The sequence below is a fragment of the Leucoraja erinacea genome, chromosome 4 (assembly GCF_028641065.1).
Source record: "Leucoraja erinacea ecotype New England chromosome 4, Leri_hhj_1, whole genome shotgun sequence".
Taxonomy (NCBI): Eukaryota; Metazoa; Chordata; class Chondrichthyes; order Rajiformes; family Rajidae; genus Leucoraja; species Leucoraja erinaceus.
In genome coordinates this window covers 61,001,346-61,017,653 of record NC_073380.1, presented here as the reverse complement: position 1 = coordinate 61,017,653, position 16,308 = coordinate 61,001,346, and the positions used below count along the sequence as shown (strand labels likewise).

The 16,308-nt window shown below is 37.5% G+C and overlaps 2 protein-coding genes across 3 annotated transcripts in view; both read left to right on the top strand.

Moving 5' to 3' along the window:
• ppp1r42 (protein phosphatase 1, regulatory subunit 42) overlaps window positions 1-3,268 on the top strand; it is a 67,891-nt gene extending 64,623 nt beyond the window's left edge. The window contains 1 exon segment of the mRNA XM_055634411.1: window positions 2,592-3,268. Within this exon segment, the coding sequence (XP_055490386.1) occupies window positions 2,592-2,678 (87 nt within the window). The 3' untranslated portion in view covers window positions 2,679-3,268.
• Window positions 3,269-5,389: 2,121 nt separating this feature from the next.
• On the top strand, window positions 5,390-11,449 carry LOC129696478 (transcription factor 24-like). 2 transcript variants are annotated; one of them, XM_055634410.1, is made up of 3 exons: window positions 5,390-7,275; window positions 8,853-9,326; window positions 11,053-11,449. In XM_055634410.1, the coding sequence occupies exons 2-3, from the start codon at window positions 8,892-8,894 to the stop codon at window positions 11,161-11,163; spliced, it is 546 nt and encodes a 181-aa protein (XP_055490385.1). In that variant the 5' UTR covers window positions 5,390-7,275; window positions 8,853-8,891; the 3' UTR covers window positions 11,164-11,449. The 2 variants fall into 2 exon arrangements, with proteins under 2 accessions (XP_055490385.1, XP_055490383.1); XM_055634408.1 differs by lacking the exon at window positions 5,390-7,275 and adding an exon at window positions 7,717-8,163.
• The last annotated feature ends 4,859 nt before the right edge of the window (window positions 11,450-16,308 follow it).

Sequence of the window (16,308 nt, the reverse complement as noted above, 5' to 3'; positions counted from 1 at the left end):
TTCATGGAAAAGGAAGAGGTAAAAATGCTAGTGATACCTTGCTCTGCCCTGATGAGGTATTCTATATTGGTGCTTTAAGATATACTAAAATAACCCTGGCCATGGTTTTCCTTCCATCAAAGTTGAAAGAGCTCTCAACCACTTCTTGTTTATTTCCCCTCTCCCCTCCACCCAGACAGAATTATTTTCCTCACCTTCACATCCATCGGCTTCTACTTTCAACAGATCAACCTGTGTGACTTCTGCCACCTACAACAAGATTCTACCACGTTGTGCACTTTTCTCCTTTCCTTTCCTTCTGCTTTCTGAAAGGATAGTTCCATCTCTGACTACTTGATTTAATCTTCCATCACCTATCCACTTCTCATGGCACTTTCCCATGCAACTACAGGAGAGGCCAGAAATGGACCAGCAGAGAGTTCTTATCCAGCTAAATACACTTCAGTTAGTTTATTATCTATTAAAAGCAAACAGATGTAAATGATAAACCTGTAAAGTAGCACTAATAACCTGTTTACTAATGCACACACATAATTAAAATCCAGAGGCAATTTGAGGGTTACTGCCCTTGACATCAAAGCAGCATTTAACTAAGTGTGGCATTAGGAAACCCTGATATGATGACCTGGAGTACCATAATGCCTTCATTCAAATTCCAGAAATGAGCACACTGACAACAGCTGTCTGATTTTCCATGGAGGTAAGCAGAACTTCTATTGCAGAAGTTGACCTTCCAGTGTAACATTCAGTTATTGGATGACTTGCTTGTGCTGCCAGGGACTTTAGCAGGCTTTGAACCATTGGGTCTATGGCATTGTACAGCTAACAACTCTCACCAGCTGGTAAAGATGAGCTTTTGTTTCTGTGCAAAACTATCTGAAGTTGGAGCTGCATTCTGCATGACTTCTCACTTTTGCTTTTCAGCAAGCATAACTGTCCTAAGTATTTCAACATCAGCATTAGCTGCCATAATTGGACTCCAACTTTCCTTGGCGACACACCAAATAGTTCTATATTCACAATTACAAGAAATGATCTTAATATTAACACTGTCAGAAGCTAAGATCTCCTTCTAAAATTCAAAGGCAGTTACATGATTTATTTTTACCGTACAACCCACTTAGTCTAGTTATCAATCTAGTCTCTGCGTATTGTCTCCAAATCAAATGTAACACTTCTCAACTCCCTGCCCCACAGACCGTAATCAGTAAGGATAGGTGACAAAACATCCCCCACGATGATGCTCAACACTGGTGACTCCAAGGCTGTGTTATAAGCCCCTAACACTGCCTATACACTCACAACTGTGAGGCCAAATTCTGCTTTAACTCCATTTACAAGTTAGCAGAAGACACTTCCATAGTGGGCTAAATCTTAAACAATAATGGGATGGGGTATAAGAAAATGAAAGAGCTGAGGAATATGATGTCAAGACAACAACCTCAATGTAAGCAAAATGAAGGAGTTGGTTATCAACTTTAGGAAGTGGATTGGAGCATCCGGTCTGCATCCGTGTGATTAAGTGGAGGTGGTTGTCAGCTTCAGGTTCCTCGGTAAAAAATATTACCAACCTTTTGACATGGTCCAATCACATTGACACTACGGCTACGAAAGCACATCAACCTCTCGTTAGAAGAATGAGGAAATTCAGTATGTCTCCAACAACTCTTACTAATTTCCACAGATGTACAGTAGAAAACATCTTATCAGGATACATACTGTAACAACTTAGTCTGGCAACTGCTCTGCCCAAAACCACGAGAAATTGTAGAGATGTGGACCCCCACCCAATCAACTCCATATACCTCAGGCTGCTTTGGGAAAGCAGCTAACATAATCAAGTACGAGTTACACCCCAGTCATTCCCTTGTAGCTTGCAACCCAATGGCATGAACATTGGGTTCTTCAGTTTTAAGCAACTAGAAAGCATTCCCCTCTCATTTCTTCCCCCTAAACACCCCCTTCCCATCCCTGTGCCCCACCAGGCCTCCCACCTATTTCTCCCTTCACTTCCCCTTCCACCTGCATTTGTTTCTCTAGCTTCACAATGTTCATCTCTTCAATCCTTCGGTATCTCACCTTCTGTCTTGTCATCCCTGCTCATTATCTGCCTCAGCCCCTCCCCGATCAGCCTATTAACTCCAGGCTTTGTCCTGCTCCTCCTCTCTTCCACCTTCCCCCATAATCATGCTGAAGTAGAATCCCGACGGGAAACATTACCTATCCATGTTCTCCAGAGATGCTGTATCACCCGCTGTTTCTCCAGCACTTTGGGGTTTTTTTGTTTGCAAACTAGCATCTGCAATTCATTGTATCCACATTCTCCCCTCCCCTGTTGTGTCCAGGATATAAAAGCTTGATTCAGGATCAGCTTATTTTCCGTAGTTGAACCAATACAAATAGTATGCACAGAAAACTGCAGATAATATTTCACCAAAAAGTCGGCAAAATTTATGAATTTGAAGATACTAATAGGAGTAGACTTTCCTCAATGGAGTCAAGAAAACATGGGGATCGAAATGATTTTTGTTTTTTAAAGATTTTTTATTATTGAAAAAATGGGTTGTAAATGCATCTTTCTTTTACCACAGAAACGAGATTTAAGAAAAGCCGCCACCGCTCACTCAGTTGAGAATATTGCTGAAACTGGTCGCAGCATTACTGATGTCGCAAACTGAAAGCTAAGATCCAAACAATAGCATCACTGCTCACAGATCTTGGAAGCAATTTAGTTGGTTTAACTTTAAGATCAATTGAATGTCAGGTATTTTTTTTACTTTTTTAATTTCAATTTCAAGACTTTATGGTCCGGTCATTGTTTTGTTTTTACATATTAAATGGCAATTCCAAACGAATGAACACAGTGGCCACCAAATGTCTTTGCGTGGATTAAAATGTTGAAGAACGGTTCTGGTTCAGATTCCTGCATGCGGTTGTATTAAAATGATTTACATTGCCCCAGCATAACTTTGGTTATGGGTTTGATCGAATTCATTGCCTTGTGTTTAGACAATTGATTATAATATGTTGACGCAGAAAATGACGAATCTTGTTCATTGAACTTGCCGATTTGGCGAATGGCAAAGTTTCAACAGTATTAGTGTCAAACTTAAGATTCCCTGCGTTTGCAGTTTCCCCCCATACTAATTTCAGATTCCCATCATTGCTGCTGTTACTTGTATTGTTTGTGTTGTATTTCGAAAACTGAATGTTTCAGTGTCAAAAATATTGAAGCTTCAGAACAATAAATGAATAACTAGCACAGAAACTTACAGTGGAGTATCGTCCCTTCTCTTTCAGCGATTAACTAACAGACCGTCTATTCCATTTTCGATTCTTTAAATGTGTCATTATTAAATAACACGCGTTTTATTATTAACTCCAGTATTTCGCCTCCATAGTACCAAATTTAAAGTTAAAAGTAGACACACCTGCACTCTTGTTGGCTGGTTATGTTGACCGAACTGTCAAAGAAGACGAGTTACTTTGCGTGGAGATGCAGAATTGCATTTATCAAATTAGACCACATAACATTTTAGGTTGTTATTGGTGAAATCATACATTTAAATCCACAAATTATGTTCTCAACGGAAACTGGTTATCACATACGCCTCTGCACCTTTTCTTTTTGTAAACGCAAAAAGTAAAAGGCAATATTTTGACATTTAATACTTCAAAGTAAAACAATCTTATTCTTCATTTTTTTATTTTTATAAACGTAATAATCTTTCGTGATTCTAAAAACAACACAAAATATGAACATATGGAATGTTCTGATAATTCATGAACAAAAATTGTTGCTAGGCATCTTTATAAAATTATATCGGGCATATTTGGTAACATATCGATTTATGATATACAGTCTAAACTTTTCTGCTTCTACAGATAGTTAATATTAACTGCAGAAACTACTAACATTAAACAGGATTCGAATTATATACGCTGACGGAGAGTCGTTTAATGTTTCAGGCACATTCTACACTTTCTAGCTTCCCCTTTGCTCTAATGTGCTTGAGTTTGATCTGATTGTATCTATGCATGATATGTGTGATCTGTTTGGATAATATGCAAAACTAAGCTTTTCACCTCGATGCACGTGACAATAATAAACCTAAATATGAAACATCAACCTACGCCAGAATATGAATAAGCTATATGAAATATAGCAAACCTTATTTGTGCCCCTCATCTTCGTTGATAGATTTGAACTGCAGAAACAAAGTACATGTTTACCCCAAAGCAATGTCAGTGCCTAAGTAATTGAGTATATCGATATAAGGAACTGCAGATGCTGGTTTAAAAAGCAGCTGGTTTTTTTAATTGATCTGAATATTTTTTACGCAATTACATACATAGAAATAATATTTATTTGACTTCCAAATGTTATCATCGGATGTATGGGGTGTGTATTGTTTAACAGACTTTTGAATTAATCACGTTTTACTGTGGTGGACACGGATGCGTACAGAACACAAGATAATGTTGAACTTTTCTGATTCGCAACCGACGAAAATCAAGTTCGTTTTAGAAAACAAATGGCACAGGTAAACGTTATTCCAATTGGAATGAATTGTGAAGATTGTATTTCATTGAAATATGTTGACGTGTAAATATTAATACGCCAAATTACCTATGTGATGTTTTTCAAAAAGCTGACCATTCTATTTAAACGTTGAATCGGTTTCCGAAAGGTTTTAAAATCCAGTCTTGATTATCCTAACTGACAGGTGACTGAAGCGTTTGTCTTCGAAAAACAACATTTTATATAACAATGAATCCCTTAAAATATATATTATGCTCTAAATTGACGTTTTGGCTTCAAGATTCTTTAATATTATGCCAAAACTTGTATTCCTTTGTACTGGGTCCATCATGTATTCCTAATGAAAAGCATTTCGGGAGGACTGCAATAGCGGGGATATGGAGTTGGGTCACAGATCTGCTACAATTAAATTGGGAGACAGAATTTCTCAGAGCTAAGTATCCTATTTCTGTTCTAACTCGCAAAAAAAAACGGAGTCATATTTTTACACTTTAACAGCAGATATCAATTAAAAAAAAACTGCGTAGGAAGGAACTGCAGATGCTGGTTTCAATCCTAGACACAAAATGCTGGAGTTTCAGCGGGACCGGCAGCATCTCAGGAGAGAAGGAATGGTGACGTTTCGGGTCGAGACCCTTCTTGAGACTGGTAAACAGACTAATAAAAACATGTGTGTGGGGAGTAAAGTTGCATCCATAATTAAGAGAACAGTTAGTGTGGCAAAAAATATTGTTTTCTTTATACATTAAACATCTTGTATGTGTCAAAACAATAAAATAACCGAGAAAATTAATTCATGGAACAATAAGCTAAAAATATAAACTTTATTTAAAAGAAAAAACGTAACACTACATTACTGATACATCGAATACTAAAAAGTAAGTTTTCAATTGAACATTTGATTAAATTATAGCAGAAATATTTGAAGGAATATGTTGAATAAGACTATGAACAATAATTGAAATGAAAATTGAAATTGCTGCTAAACACAACTCACGTCAGGCAGCCCTGTAGAATTGGAAATAGCTAATCTTTCATCAGAAATGGTAACTATGAATGATTTTTTTGAAAATCATAGCATCGTACACAATATTTCTGATATGCTTAATAGTTAGGTCATTTGTGCGCATTTGCATATAACATGATGCAGGTGTTCTTTATCTACATGTATCTGATGGTGCAGCAGATCAACTATGATATTTAGTTATGGAACGGGTATTCCATTTGCTAAACATAAACGTTAAACATAAAGAATATAGCACTTTCTTTCATTATAATGTCCGATTACAAATGAAATGTGTTGCGTGCTTGTGTCTTCACTTTTGCTGCTGCGTGTGATTCAAATTCACCTTTTTATAAATATTCAAGCTTTCACTATATCAAAGAATATGGTCAAAATTATTTCTAACGAGTCCATTTTGTAGCCTGTTTAAATTTTGTTGCCTTAAATCCCCCGTGTTTAATCAAGAAATACCCAGTAATCATGGGACTTTTGTGGTGGCACCAAAAATATAGCTAAATCTTACAGAAGGCAGCTAATACAAGCATTCCTGACTCTTGGCTGTTATGATACAACATCATTAAGTGTTTTTTTCTCAATCTGTTGATTACAACTTGATTATGATTTAAAGGTGTTTTTTTGGGGTCAGGTCGCTTGTATATTCATGTATGTAATGGTGTCTGCGTATTATTTACAACCTTGTGTCAAAACATATTTTAAAACATTCTTCTTCCTTTGTTTTCTGAATGATAATCGCATTTCGTTTTTTGGACGGTTCAAATTTTGGACACAACGATTATTATGGAGAATACGCGTTTTTTTTTTAGATCAATTAGGTTACAATCTGCTCGCGGGTGCAGGAGCTAGATTACAACTTTGTCCCCAGAGCTTTCCCATCACATATACTGCGCCAAATCCATACCTTCTTTGTTGTTGACATTCTCTATAAAACATTATTAACATGCAATAAATGTTTCTTTCCAGTAAAATTGTTGATAAAGAAAAAAATGATTCTTAATAATAATAAGATACTCATCTTGATTAAATTCTGGGTAAAAATAAAATAAACATGATTGACAAAGACAATGTTACTCCGTCCGATAAGGAAAACAACTCGTCGTTTTCGTAGCAGAAATAACATGGAGGATAAGACCGTTGTTGTCACGTCACAAGTTAGCGGTCTATGTTTAAATGTTTGATGTCCATTATCATATAATTTTAATGTTGCAAACTCGCTCAACATTTTGTTCATTTGATTTTCGCCATTCACTTGAAATGTTTACTACTCCACGTGATCTGCCGGTGTATTTAATAAAAGTTAGTAATGTATCATTAAACTTTAAGCTGAAACTCCACTGAAGTAGTACAGTCCACTATCGGACAAGTCACGCCACCTACATGGTGCTAGGCCGATGCAGCGTCCTCGTACGGGGACGTGAAATATCCCATTGTATCATTGCTAGTGGAGTGGTGCCTGCTCAAGATTGACTCCTCAATCAACTTTACCAAAATAAAATCGCTGCCCATTATTACATTGTTGTATATGAGGGCTTGATGTGTGCAAATTGGCTACCTCTTTATCATAACTGTGCCCAAACGTTGAATTGGCCGGTAGACACAAAATGCTGGAGTAACTCAATCTGGAGAGAAGGAATGGGTGACGTTTCGGGTCGAGATCCTTCTTCAGCGAAGTGTTTTAAGAACATCCAGGGCTAAAGACGCGCCGTAAAATGTAAGCCTGTATTTAATGCAACTTCTGCTTTAATGTATATAATGCACCTTCTGCCATTATTTTAGCTCTGTCGAAAAATAACATATTTCCACACAATTTTCGTCGATATAACACCTAGCAAAATAGATTGTTATTGAAAACACCCGTGCCTTTAATGTAAAGGTCGACATTCCGATGGGAAGTACCAATGTAGCTCAACTCAAAAGTAAACAGAATGAAAATTGTGTTTTGCTAACAATATAATTTGATATTCATTTTTCAGTTGGATAACATTATCCTTACAATACTGCAGCGAATATTAAGGCAATGTAAATATACGTGACATCAATTGTGCTTTTAACGTAGCTCAAATAACTTAGAGTCGCTGCGATTAATTGAGCACCCTTTGCATTGATTTATGTGGCAGTAAAATATACATCACTGTCTTTTTTTTAAATACTCGATATATTTCCATTTGGTTGCAAAATGTAAATTAGACCACCTTGATCTTTGCGCATTTTTTTCTGTTTAAAAGTAGTCTGCGCTGGACGCAGACTGGGATGTGATCACTTTAAGAGAGTTGGCGTAGGAGTCCTATTACTTGTTAGTGAGCGGTGGCTACACGGTGATTAATTGGCCCTCAGAGGAGCGACTGTCAGCGCTTTGAGCTGTCAACGACTGGTTCCAGAGGCAGGAGGGAGTTCACTCAGGTGTGCACTCGACGCTCTTCTCCACCAAAGCTCGAAGCCGAAATCATTACCATCGTTGCTTTATAAGAAGGTTCGTCTTGGGGGATAGAAAGAGCCCACTCCTGCATTTTAAACAAGGATAACACGCTTGGACATGGAAAGCTTTCACAGCGACCCAACGTAACAAATTCCACAATCAACGCTGGATTCCTGCAAGAAGGTAATTTTAAAACTCTATGTAACACATTAGCACGCGTTTCCGTTTACAGAACAAAATCGCCATGTATATATACAGCGTTGGTTTATTCTGGTCTGCAGCAAAAACAAAGCAGGGGCGCCATGTATATATAGAACGCCAAAATACAAGTTTGGTAGTTCACAGATTTAAGACACACGGAATTTCTTCATTTTTTCAAAATATTTACAGATCGCTGAAACCAATTGGCGCAGCTTAAAGATTGTGGGGCGATATTACATAGAAACATGGAAAATAGGTGCAGGAGGAGGCCATTCGGCCCTTCGAGCCGTTTCAAACTTGATTTTGCAACTGGTTATTGTAGTATGTCTTAATTCATTGTTGTAACTTTCTTTACTGCAAAACAAAACTATATATGTTTGGAACATTGGCTAAATGTGATACTTACAAAGCAAAATAAAGATCCAAAGACTGCAGATGCTGTGATCTGGAGCAAAAAAAAAACAAGCTGCTGGGGGAACCCAGCGGGCCAGGCAGCATCTCTGGAAGCAAGGGGCGTCCAGTTAATCGCAACGACTATGAGTTATTTGATACACCATTCCTCACAAAGCACAATTCATCTAGTGTATATATATATGATCGATTTTATTCGTCACAATTTAGAAAACTAAACCAAACGCTGTTAAATTAGATTGAATGTATTTATTTTTCAGGTTGACACTTACCTATGACCATTGCGTTTGTCCCGGGGAATGGTTCAGCCTAAAAAAAGTCCAATGGATTCTGCAGCCGTTCCAAAGGCCGTAATCGAGGATAGTCCAGGTTCCAGCCCCAGTCCCAGCCCCTGTCCGGATTCCGATTCTCTAACCTGTCCCACTCGAAAGCTCTCTGAATTACAATCTCGCCCGAAAGTGGTTCGCATCAGGGGCAGGCCTGCAGCAGCAAACGCAGCGCGGGAGCGGAGCCGAGTACAAACCCTGCGACATGCTTTCTTAGAGCTGCAAAAAACTCTACCGTCAGTCCCTCCGGACACTAAACTGTCCAAACTGGATGTCCTAATCCTAGCAACCACCTATATTGCACATCTAACCCGCACCCTGGAAGAAAGTTTGGAGGAAGGAGAAGGTCGAAGATCTGCTGAGTTAATGCATTCCCTCAAAGTGGACGGATATCTGCATCCGGTCAAAGTAGGAACAATGCCTCTTTATTGTGAAAATATATGTTTTAATCGTTTCGCTTAAATAATCTGCCCCTTCTAAATATCCATTGCAATTGTAGACTGTTTCTATAAACAGTGTAACATTCCAAACATACTTTGAGCCTTCAATATTTTAACATTCACTTAAAACGATAATTCAAGAAATGTTATACATTCACATACATATCGAATCATTTTCTCTCTATTACTATATATGATCTCGTTTTGTTAAATGATCAACTATGCGATTGGTGCGACGAGCAGGCAGTTTTGATAAAAGGATTGTTGGCAGATTCCGAACGTATGAAATCACCCAGAACACAGATGGAAAACTGCGTAATTTCCAATGGTTTGAAATGCAAACTAGAGAAGAAAAATTCTCCCTCACTCCCGTGTAAAGTGAATCACACCTTTTAAAAAGGACTCACGTTTCACTTTTCGGCTTTCTTAAATTAAATTGTCAACTGCCCACAATAAATCAACACATTGAAAACTAATTTTGTTAAACTTTTTGCTGGCTAGTACTGAAGTCAGAATATAGAGTTTTTGATCTATCAATTGCTGGACATTCTTTGACTTTTTCAGTTATGGACTCAAACTCTGCGGTTTTTTTAAGGTACTCCTAGATTTGAATAGCTCAAAATGAAAGTAGCAATCCCTAAAATGTTCACGTTTCTCAGAAATCTGGTTTTAAGATGCGCCCAAATTTAAAATAAGAAACGAGCCGAAAATTGGACAGAAAATATATGAGAAAACAAAATAATTTTTTTTTTTAAATGAAGACAATCTAATATCCAATACCAAAGTATTTATTCCCTGCCTTACCGATCATATATTTGAATTTCAACACAATCCATTTGCCATTGCGAATAGTTTTAGTTTGAAGTTAACGTTAATGCGTAAAAAAAATGAAGGTAAACTAAATGGAAATAGTAAAACATGTTGCAATTCCAATATTGCGGGATTATTTTGTCGTACATTTTTTAATTTTATCGGTCTGTATTGATCTGGGTAAATGTTGTGCGTAACTTTATTCTTCTACTTTAATGTCCAGCAGTTTAAATCCATTACAACCATTTGTGCAGTATAACTGGAAGTACTAACCATTGTTTAAATTACAGTCTGATAACACTTGCATCAATCATCATTTAAAATACAAATGTCATGTAACATAAAACGACGTTTTCAAGTAATTACGACTGAAAGACTAAGCTAAAAACACACACATAAATTATCATGACGATTCCTTGCTGAAGATGTACTTATTCCCCACACATATCTGAATCGGGGAAATTGTAAATATTACTCGGAAACACGGCTCCAATATGTAAAAATCAACTTCCAAAATGAGTAACGTCGCCAATATGTTTTTATAATTTAACACTAATATAACGGATGACTGTAATTGCAATACATTGAATCGGTAATATCTCAATTGTAATTTTGTATTTGAATTGGTCTGATGTAAACAATAATCTCAATGCCTCCCAAAAACACAATTGTTGTGCATGAAGTCGAGGGCCATGCAGGTATCACATTTATCTGAAAATCGGTGAAAACAAAATACTTGGCCAATATATATAAAACAAAAAGCGTTTCGTTTGACAGGCGTTCTGATTTTAAACCGCCGATTTGTATTGTATGTTCATGTTTTTAAAATGAAACAGTCGGACCAGCAAGTGTTATAAATATTTATCTTCCTTCATGAATTTCAGAAATGGCCGATGCGATCCAGGTTGTATGTCGGTGCAACGGGACAGTTTCTGAATTCGGGTCAATCGGAGATTCAAACTCAAGCAAAGACGACCAACCCCGACCCCGTCTAAATAGGAGACTGCCTCAAAACTCAACGCACGGCTTCTAACGTTAATTGTCGAAACAAAGTCACATTGGCAATTCTTAAATTAGCTTTTTGAAACGTAAATGAACATTATCAAGATACAGATATTCACAGAAATAAGTAAACATATATACAGTACAGTAATTGAAGAGAACTATTCAAATGAAAGTGATGATCTAAAAAAAATCGTTTAATTTTAAATGTATGAAAAACATGAACATATTTCGCGATTTACTAATAAACCAAGCGTTATTTGTGAAATCTTTAAATAATGCGTGCCGGAGACCTTTCAGTGATGTCCGACGTAATGACATTGAAGCACCGTCGCTTCAACTTTGAGAAGTGAGGAAGTTGACATTTTCAGTTCAAGTGTTTACTGCTTCTGGTGCTGAAAGGCTTGAGTCGGGTTGCCGGGATTGAAAACTCAGCGCGACTGATCGGCTGTGCACTTTCAATTCAAATAGGTTTGCACTAAAATCAGGAATGAATAGCAAAGTAACGTTGTGCGCAGCTGGGCGTGCGCACTTTGATTGTTGAAACTTTCATAACGTAATCATCTTCGAAATGATTGAAATCTTTGTGAAACTATCCAGTGGTCAATATACGATCAACCAGCCAAGCTAACAGATTTGTACCAAACTGTTACATAATTGAAATTAATCAAAATCATGCGTCCAATATGTTAGGTAATCTGACCACCCTTATACCATGGAGAATAATAAGCACATATTAACACTGAACTACTTATTACTTCATTTTAAAATGACTTGGCGATATCCAAAATTATCCACATTTTTGGAAGAATAATTTACGCTGGTATTTATCTTACTGTATTGATCGAAAATAAAATATCTGTCCATTTATTTAAATTGTCTGATTCATCATTTCAATTTCGCTTGGGCAATCATATCAATATTTACAGCAATTATTGATAGAAAAGGTGGATCAAAATCTTGGTTTAATTATTTGATATATTCAAAGAGAGAAGGTAATGTCGGATGTTTTCATGTATATTTATATTTTCATACTTACTCACACCTACACTTTGTATTATTTTAACATAATCTTTATGATCTAAATTGCACAAAATCGGGTTGGATTGAATTCATGTATCAAATTTGATGGGTTTGTCAGAAATATTCATGTCAGAAATAAACTTACTATGTGCTCATTTGATTGTGAAAATTTCCTCAAGGTTACTGCTTATTTTATTAGTAAATGCAAAGAAAAAGACTAATAGTACACAGACAGAAACTAGATTGAAGGTTATTCCGCAGACGTCTAAATCTAATTTATTGTTGCCTTTTTTATTTTCATAGACTTAAAACTTATAATTGTGTAGAAAGGAACTGCAGATGCTAGCTTAAACTGAAAATGTTGGAGTAACTCAGCGGGACAGGCAGCCTCTCTGGACAGAAGGAATGGGTGATGTTTCGGATGACACAAAAAGCTTGGCCTGTTTCAGTTACATTGATGCTACCTGTCCCGCTGAGTTACTCCAGCTTTTTGTGTAAAACTTACAATTGTTTGAAATATTGTGCTTTGTGATTGCCTAAACTTTGCACTAATTATTACATCTCAAATTCTCAGGAAAGAAGATTTTCAGGAGAGTACTAAATCAGAGGGCACAATATTGGGAGTAATATACTGGTGTACAATAAGGACTGAATTACAGACATAAAACAGAGATTATGTTGGGAAGTTGTCATTTTAGCAGGATGTCACGGAGATCAGTGTGGTGGCCCCAGCTGTTCACAATCTACATCAATGAATTGAATGGGGTCATGCAATATATCCAAGTATGTTGATGGTACAAATCTGCTCGACAGGATGAGATCTGATGAGGGTGCAGAGAGGCTTTAGGGGGACATGTATAGCTTAAGTGAATAGACAAGCAGATGGAATATATGTAGAAAAATATCGATGTTGGTAGAAAAAAAATAGAAAGACTACTCAGTTTAATAAATGTGAGAAACCGAAAAGTATTGATGTTGCGATGTCCTTGCACACAAATTACTGAAATGTATCATGCAGAACAAGTAATACTTAGGAAGATAAATAGCATATTGTTTTTTATCGTGAGAATTTCACAACAAAGGACATCCTACTAAAACTAGATATGGCTGAAATGAAATCACACTGGGAATATTATGAATGGGCCTGGTCTCCTTGCCTAAGGAAGAATGTACTCGAAATAGAGGGAGTGTAGTAAAAATTCAGATTAAATCTACCATCCCAAGAATCAATGTAAGAGGATATGTTAAGTAGATAGAGCTTATACTTTGAGTTCAGAAAAAATATCAAAATATTAAAAAAATCATAAGGCCTTGACAGAATAGATACAGAGATGAAAGATAGAAACATAGAAAATAGGTGCAGGAGCAGGCCATTCGGCCCTTCGAGCCTGCATCACCATTCAATATGATCATGGCTGATAATCCAAATCTATATCCCATACCTGCCTTCTCTCCATACCCCCTGATCCCTTTAGCCACAAGGGCCCCATCTAACTCCCTCTTAAATCTAGCCAATGAACTGGCCTCAACTACCTTCTGTGGCAGAGAATTCCACAGATTCACCAGATTATTTTTTTTTTTCAGTTGGGGTCTAAAGCTAGTGGACACAATTTCAAAATAAGGGATTGGACATTCAAGACACCAATGAGAAGGTATTTCTTCAAGCAGATGGTTGTGAAGCTTTGGAGTTCTCCACCCAAGAAGTTATGGAGGTTCAGTTGCTAACATATTCCAAGTAGAAATCAATCTATAGTCTTTTTAATTGCATTGTTTTAACATAAACTGTATCAATTTGTCTTTTTGTACTTCTAAATGTTTGCAAACTGTAAAACTGGTTCTAGTTCCCACATTATTAAAACTGGTATCTTGATCCATTATCAATCTAGAAGGGATTAGATTAATGAAAGGCATAGATAGAGTGGATGTGGAAAGGATGTTTCCACTGGTGGGTGAATCTAGGACCAGAGGTCATATCCTCAGAATTAAATGGCGCTCTTCTAGAAACGAGGTGAGGAAGAACTTCTTTAGTCAGAGGGTAGTTAATCTGTGGAACTCATTGCTGCAGACGGCTGTGGAGGCCTAGTCAGTGGATATTTTTAAGGCAGAGATAGACAAATTCTTGATTAGATTGGGTATCAAGGGTTATGGGGAGCAGGCAGGAAAATGGGATTAGGAGGCAGAGATCAGCCATGATTAAATGGCGAAGTAGACTCGATGGGCTGAATGGTTTAATTCTACTCCTTTAACTTAACATAGGCCATGTTAGGCCATCTGGCCCTTTGATCCAGCACCGCCATTCAATATGATCATCCTAAATCAGTACCCTGTTCCTGCTTTCTCCCCATATCCCTTGATTCCATTAACTTGTGAACTTGTGATGGGCCTGATAGCTTTAAGTGTGTTGGTTTCTCCAGTCATTGCATTGATAGGGAAATATACTCATGTATATTGATATAACTTTTAAATAAATATTATCATTTAAAGATTAAAATGAAGTTGAACAAAATCATATTAGATTAAATTAAAGCGGCTATGGATAGCCGAGCAAATAATACTGTGGAAGGAACAGCGAGTCAACATCTGTGAAGGGAAATGGACAGACAACATTTTGGGTCAGGACCCTTCTTCAGAACTGCTTACGAGTCCTGCATTTGCAGTCTCTTGTGTCTCCATTTTACTTCTATGAATAGCTGTACACATAAAAATATCCAGATGTTTTAACCTCAATCTTCTAGGCCAGTCCTTGGGAATGAGGACTTGTTTTCACTCCAATTCTGTGGATTCCGATGTGACTGATGAGACTTGAGGTGGGACAGGAGGTGCTTGAAGGGCAAGCTGATGGGTATTGAGGGTGGTGATCAGTTTAAATTGGGAATTCCCATGTTTTCAATGAGGCTTGGAGAATTTACTTGATTCTCTATCCAGTCCACGTGGTAATCGCTTGCAGAAATTAGAATAGGTTGTCCATTTTGCAGGTTTAGTGTTGTGCATGAAAACATGACCTGTCTGTCAAGGTTGACTGAGTGTCAATGATGTGAAAGTTGGCCTAGAGGGTCCACTGAGATTAGTTTACCTACGCAGCTTTTGGAGATGACGGATTTTGCAAAGGCAGCGTTGGCAGTGTCTCTAACCTTTGAGATGCCTGCTGCAGATTATTCATGTCTCAGAAGCATTCAGCAGGAGAGATATCACCACAGCCCAGCAGACATGATCTTTGATAAACACAAAATGCTGGAGTAATTCAGTAGGACAGGCAGCGTCTCTGGAGGGAAGGAATGGGTGATGTTTCGGGTCGAGACCCTTCTTCAGACTAGTCAGCGTAAAGGGAAACAAGAGATATAGACAGTGATGTAGAGAGAGATACACTGTCGATCAAATGAATGCACAGAGCAGCGAGAGAGGATGTTGCAGAACTCTCATCAGAGAGAGAAGAACTTCTTCAAAGTAGACATACCTTGAAGAGATTTCGCAGTGGACGAGATGAAATGTGCAGGAAGGAACTGCTCCTGATTAGAGATCTTTATCTTAAGTTTTCCTCAGACGACCAAAGACTGTGCTCATGCAGACAATAGTGAATTTAATTATTAATATCTGCCTGAATTTAGTTATATTTTCCAGCATGTCATCATGGTGTGCAGCTATGGACTGCTTGTAGTTGACCTTTGTTTGGTGGGCATTAGGGATAAGGCCCATTCACTTGAATCCTTCAGTAAATTAGTTGACAGACTTAGACCTTCAAATAACTTAGAGCCACAAAATATACGCTACACAAGCATAATTTGTGGAATGCAGTTTGTTGACTGAAGTTGACCCTCCTGTGCACTGAAGTAAACTCAGATTAAACAGTTGCTCATTTGTTCTGTGGATTAACTCACATTCAACAGAGAAGGTAAAACAGGGCCATGCGGGGCTGGGGAACGATAAGGTTGGAAGCCGTGGAGGGCAGACAGCCGGAAGTGATGAAGTCAGAAATGCTCTGAGATATTATGGCCTGGTGCTCATCTGTGGGGTCATGTGGTAGTTATTACTTGGAAGTTTGAAAATTCAATATTCATACAGTTGGGTTGTAAGCTACCTAAGTGGAATATAGACAATAGACTATAGGTGCAAGAGTA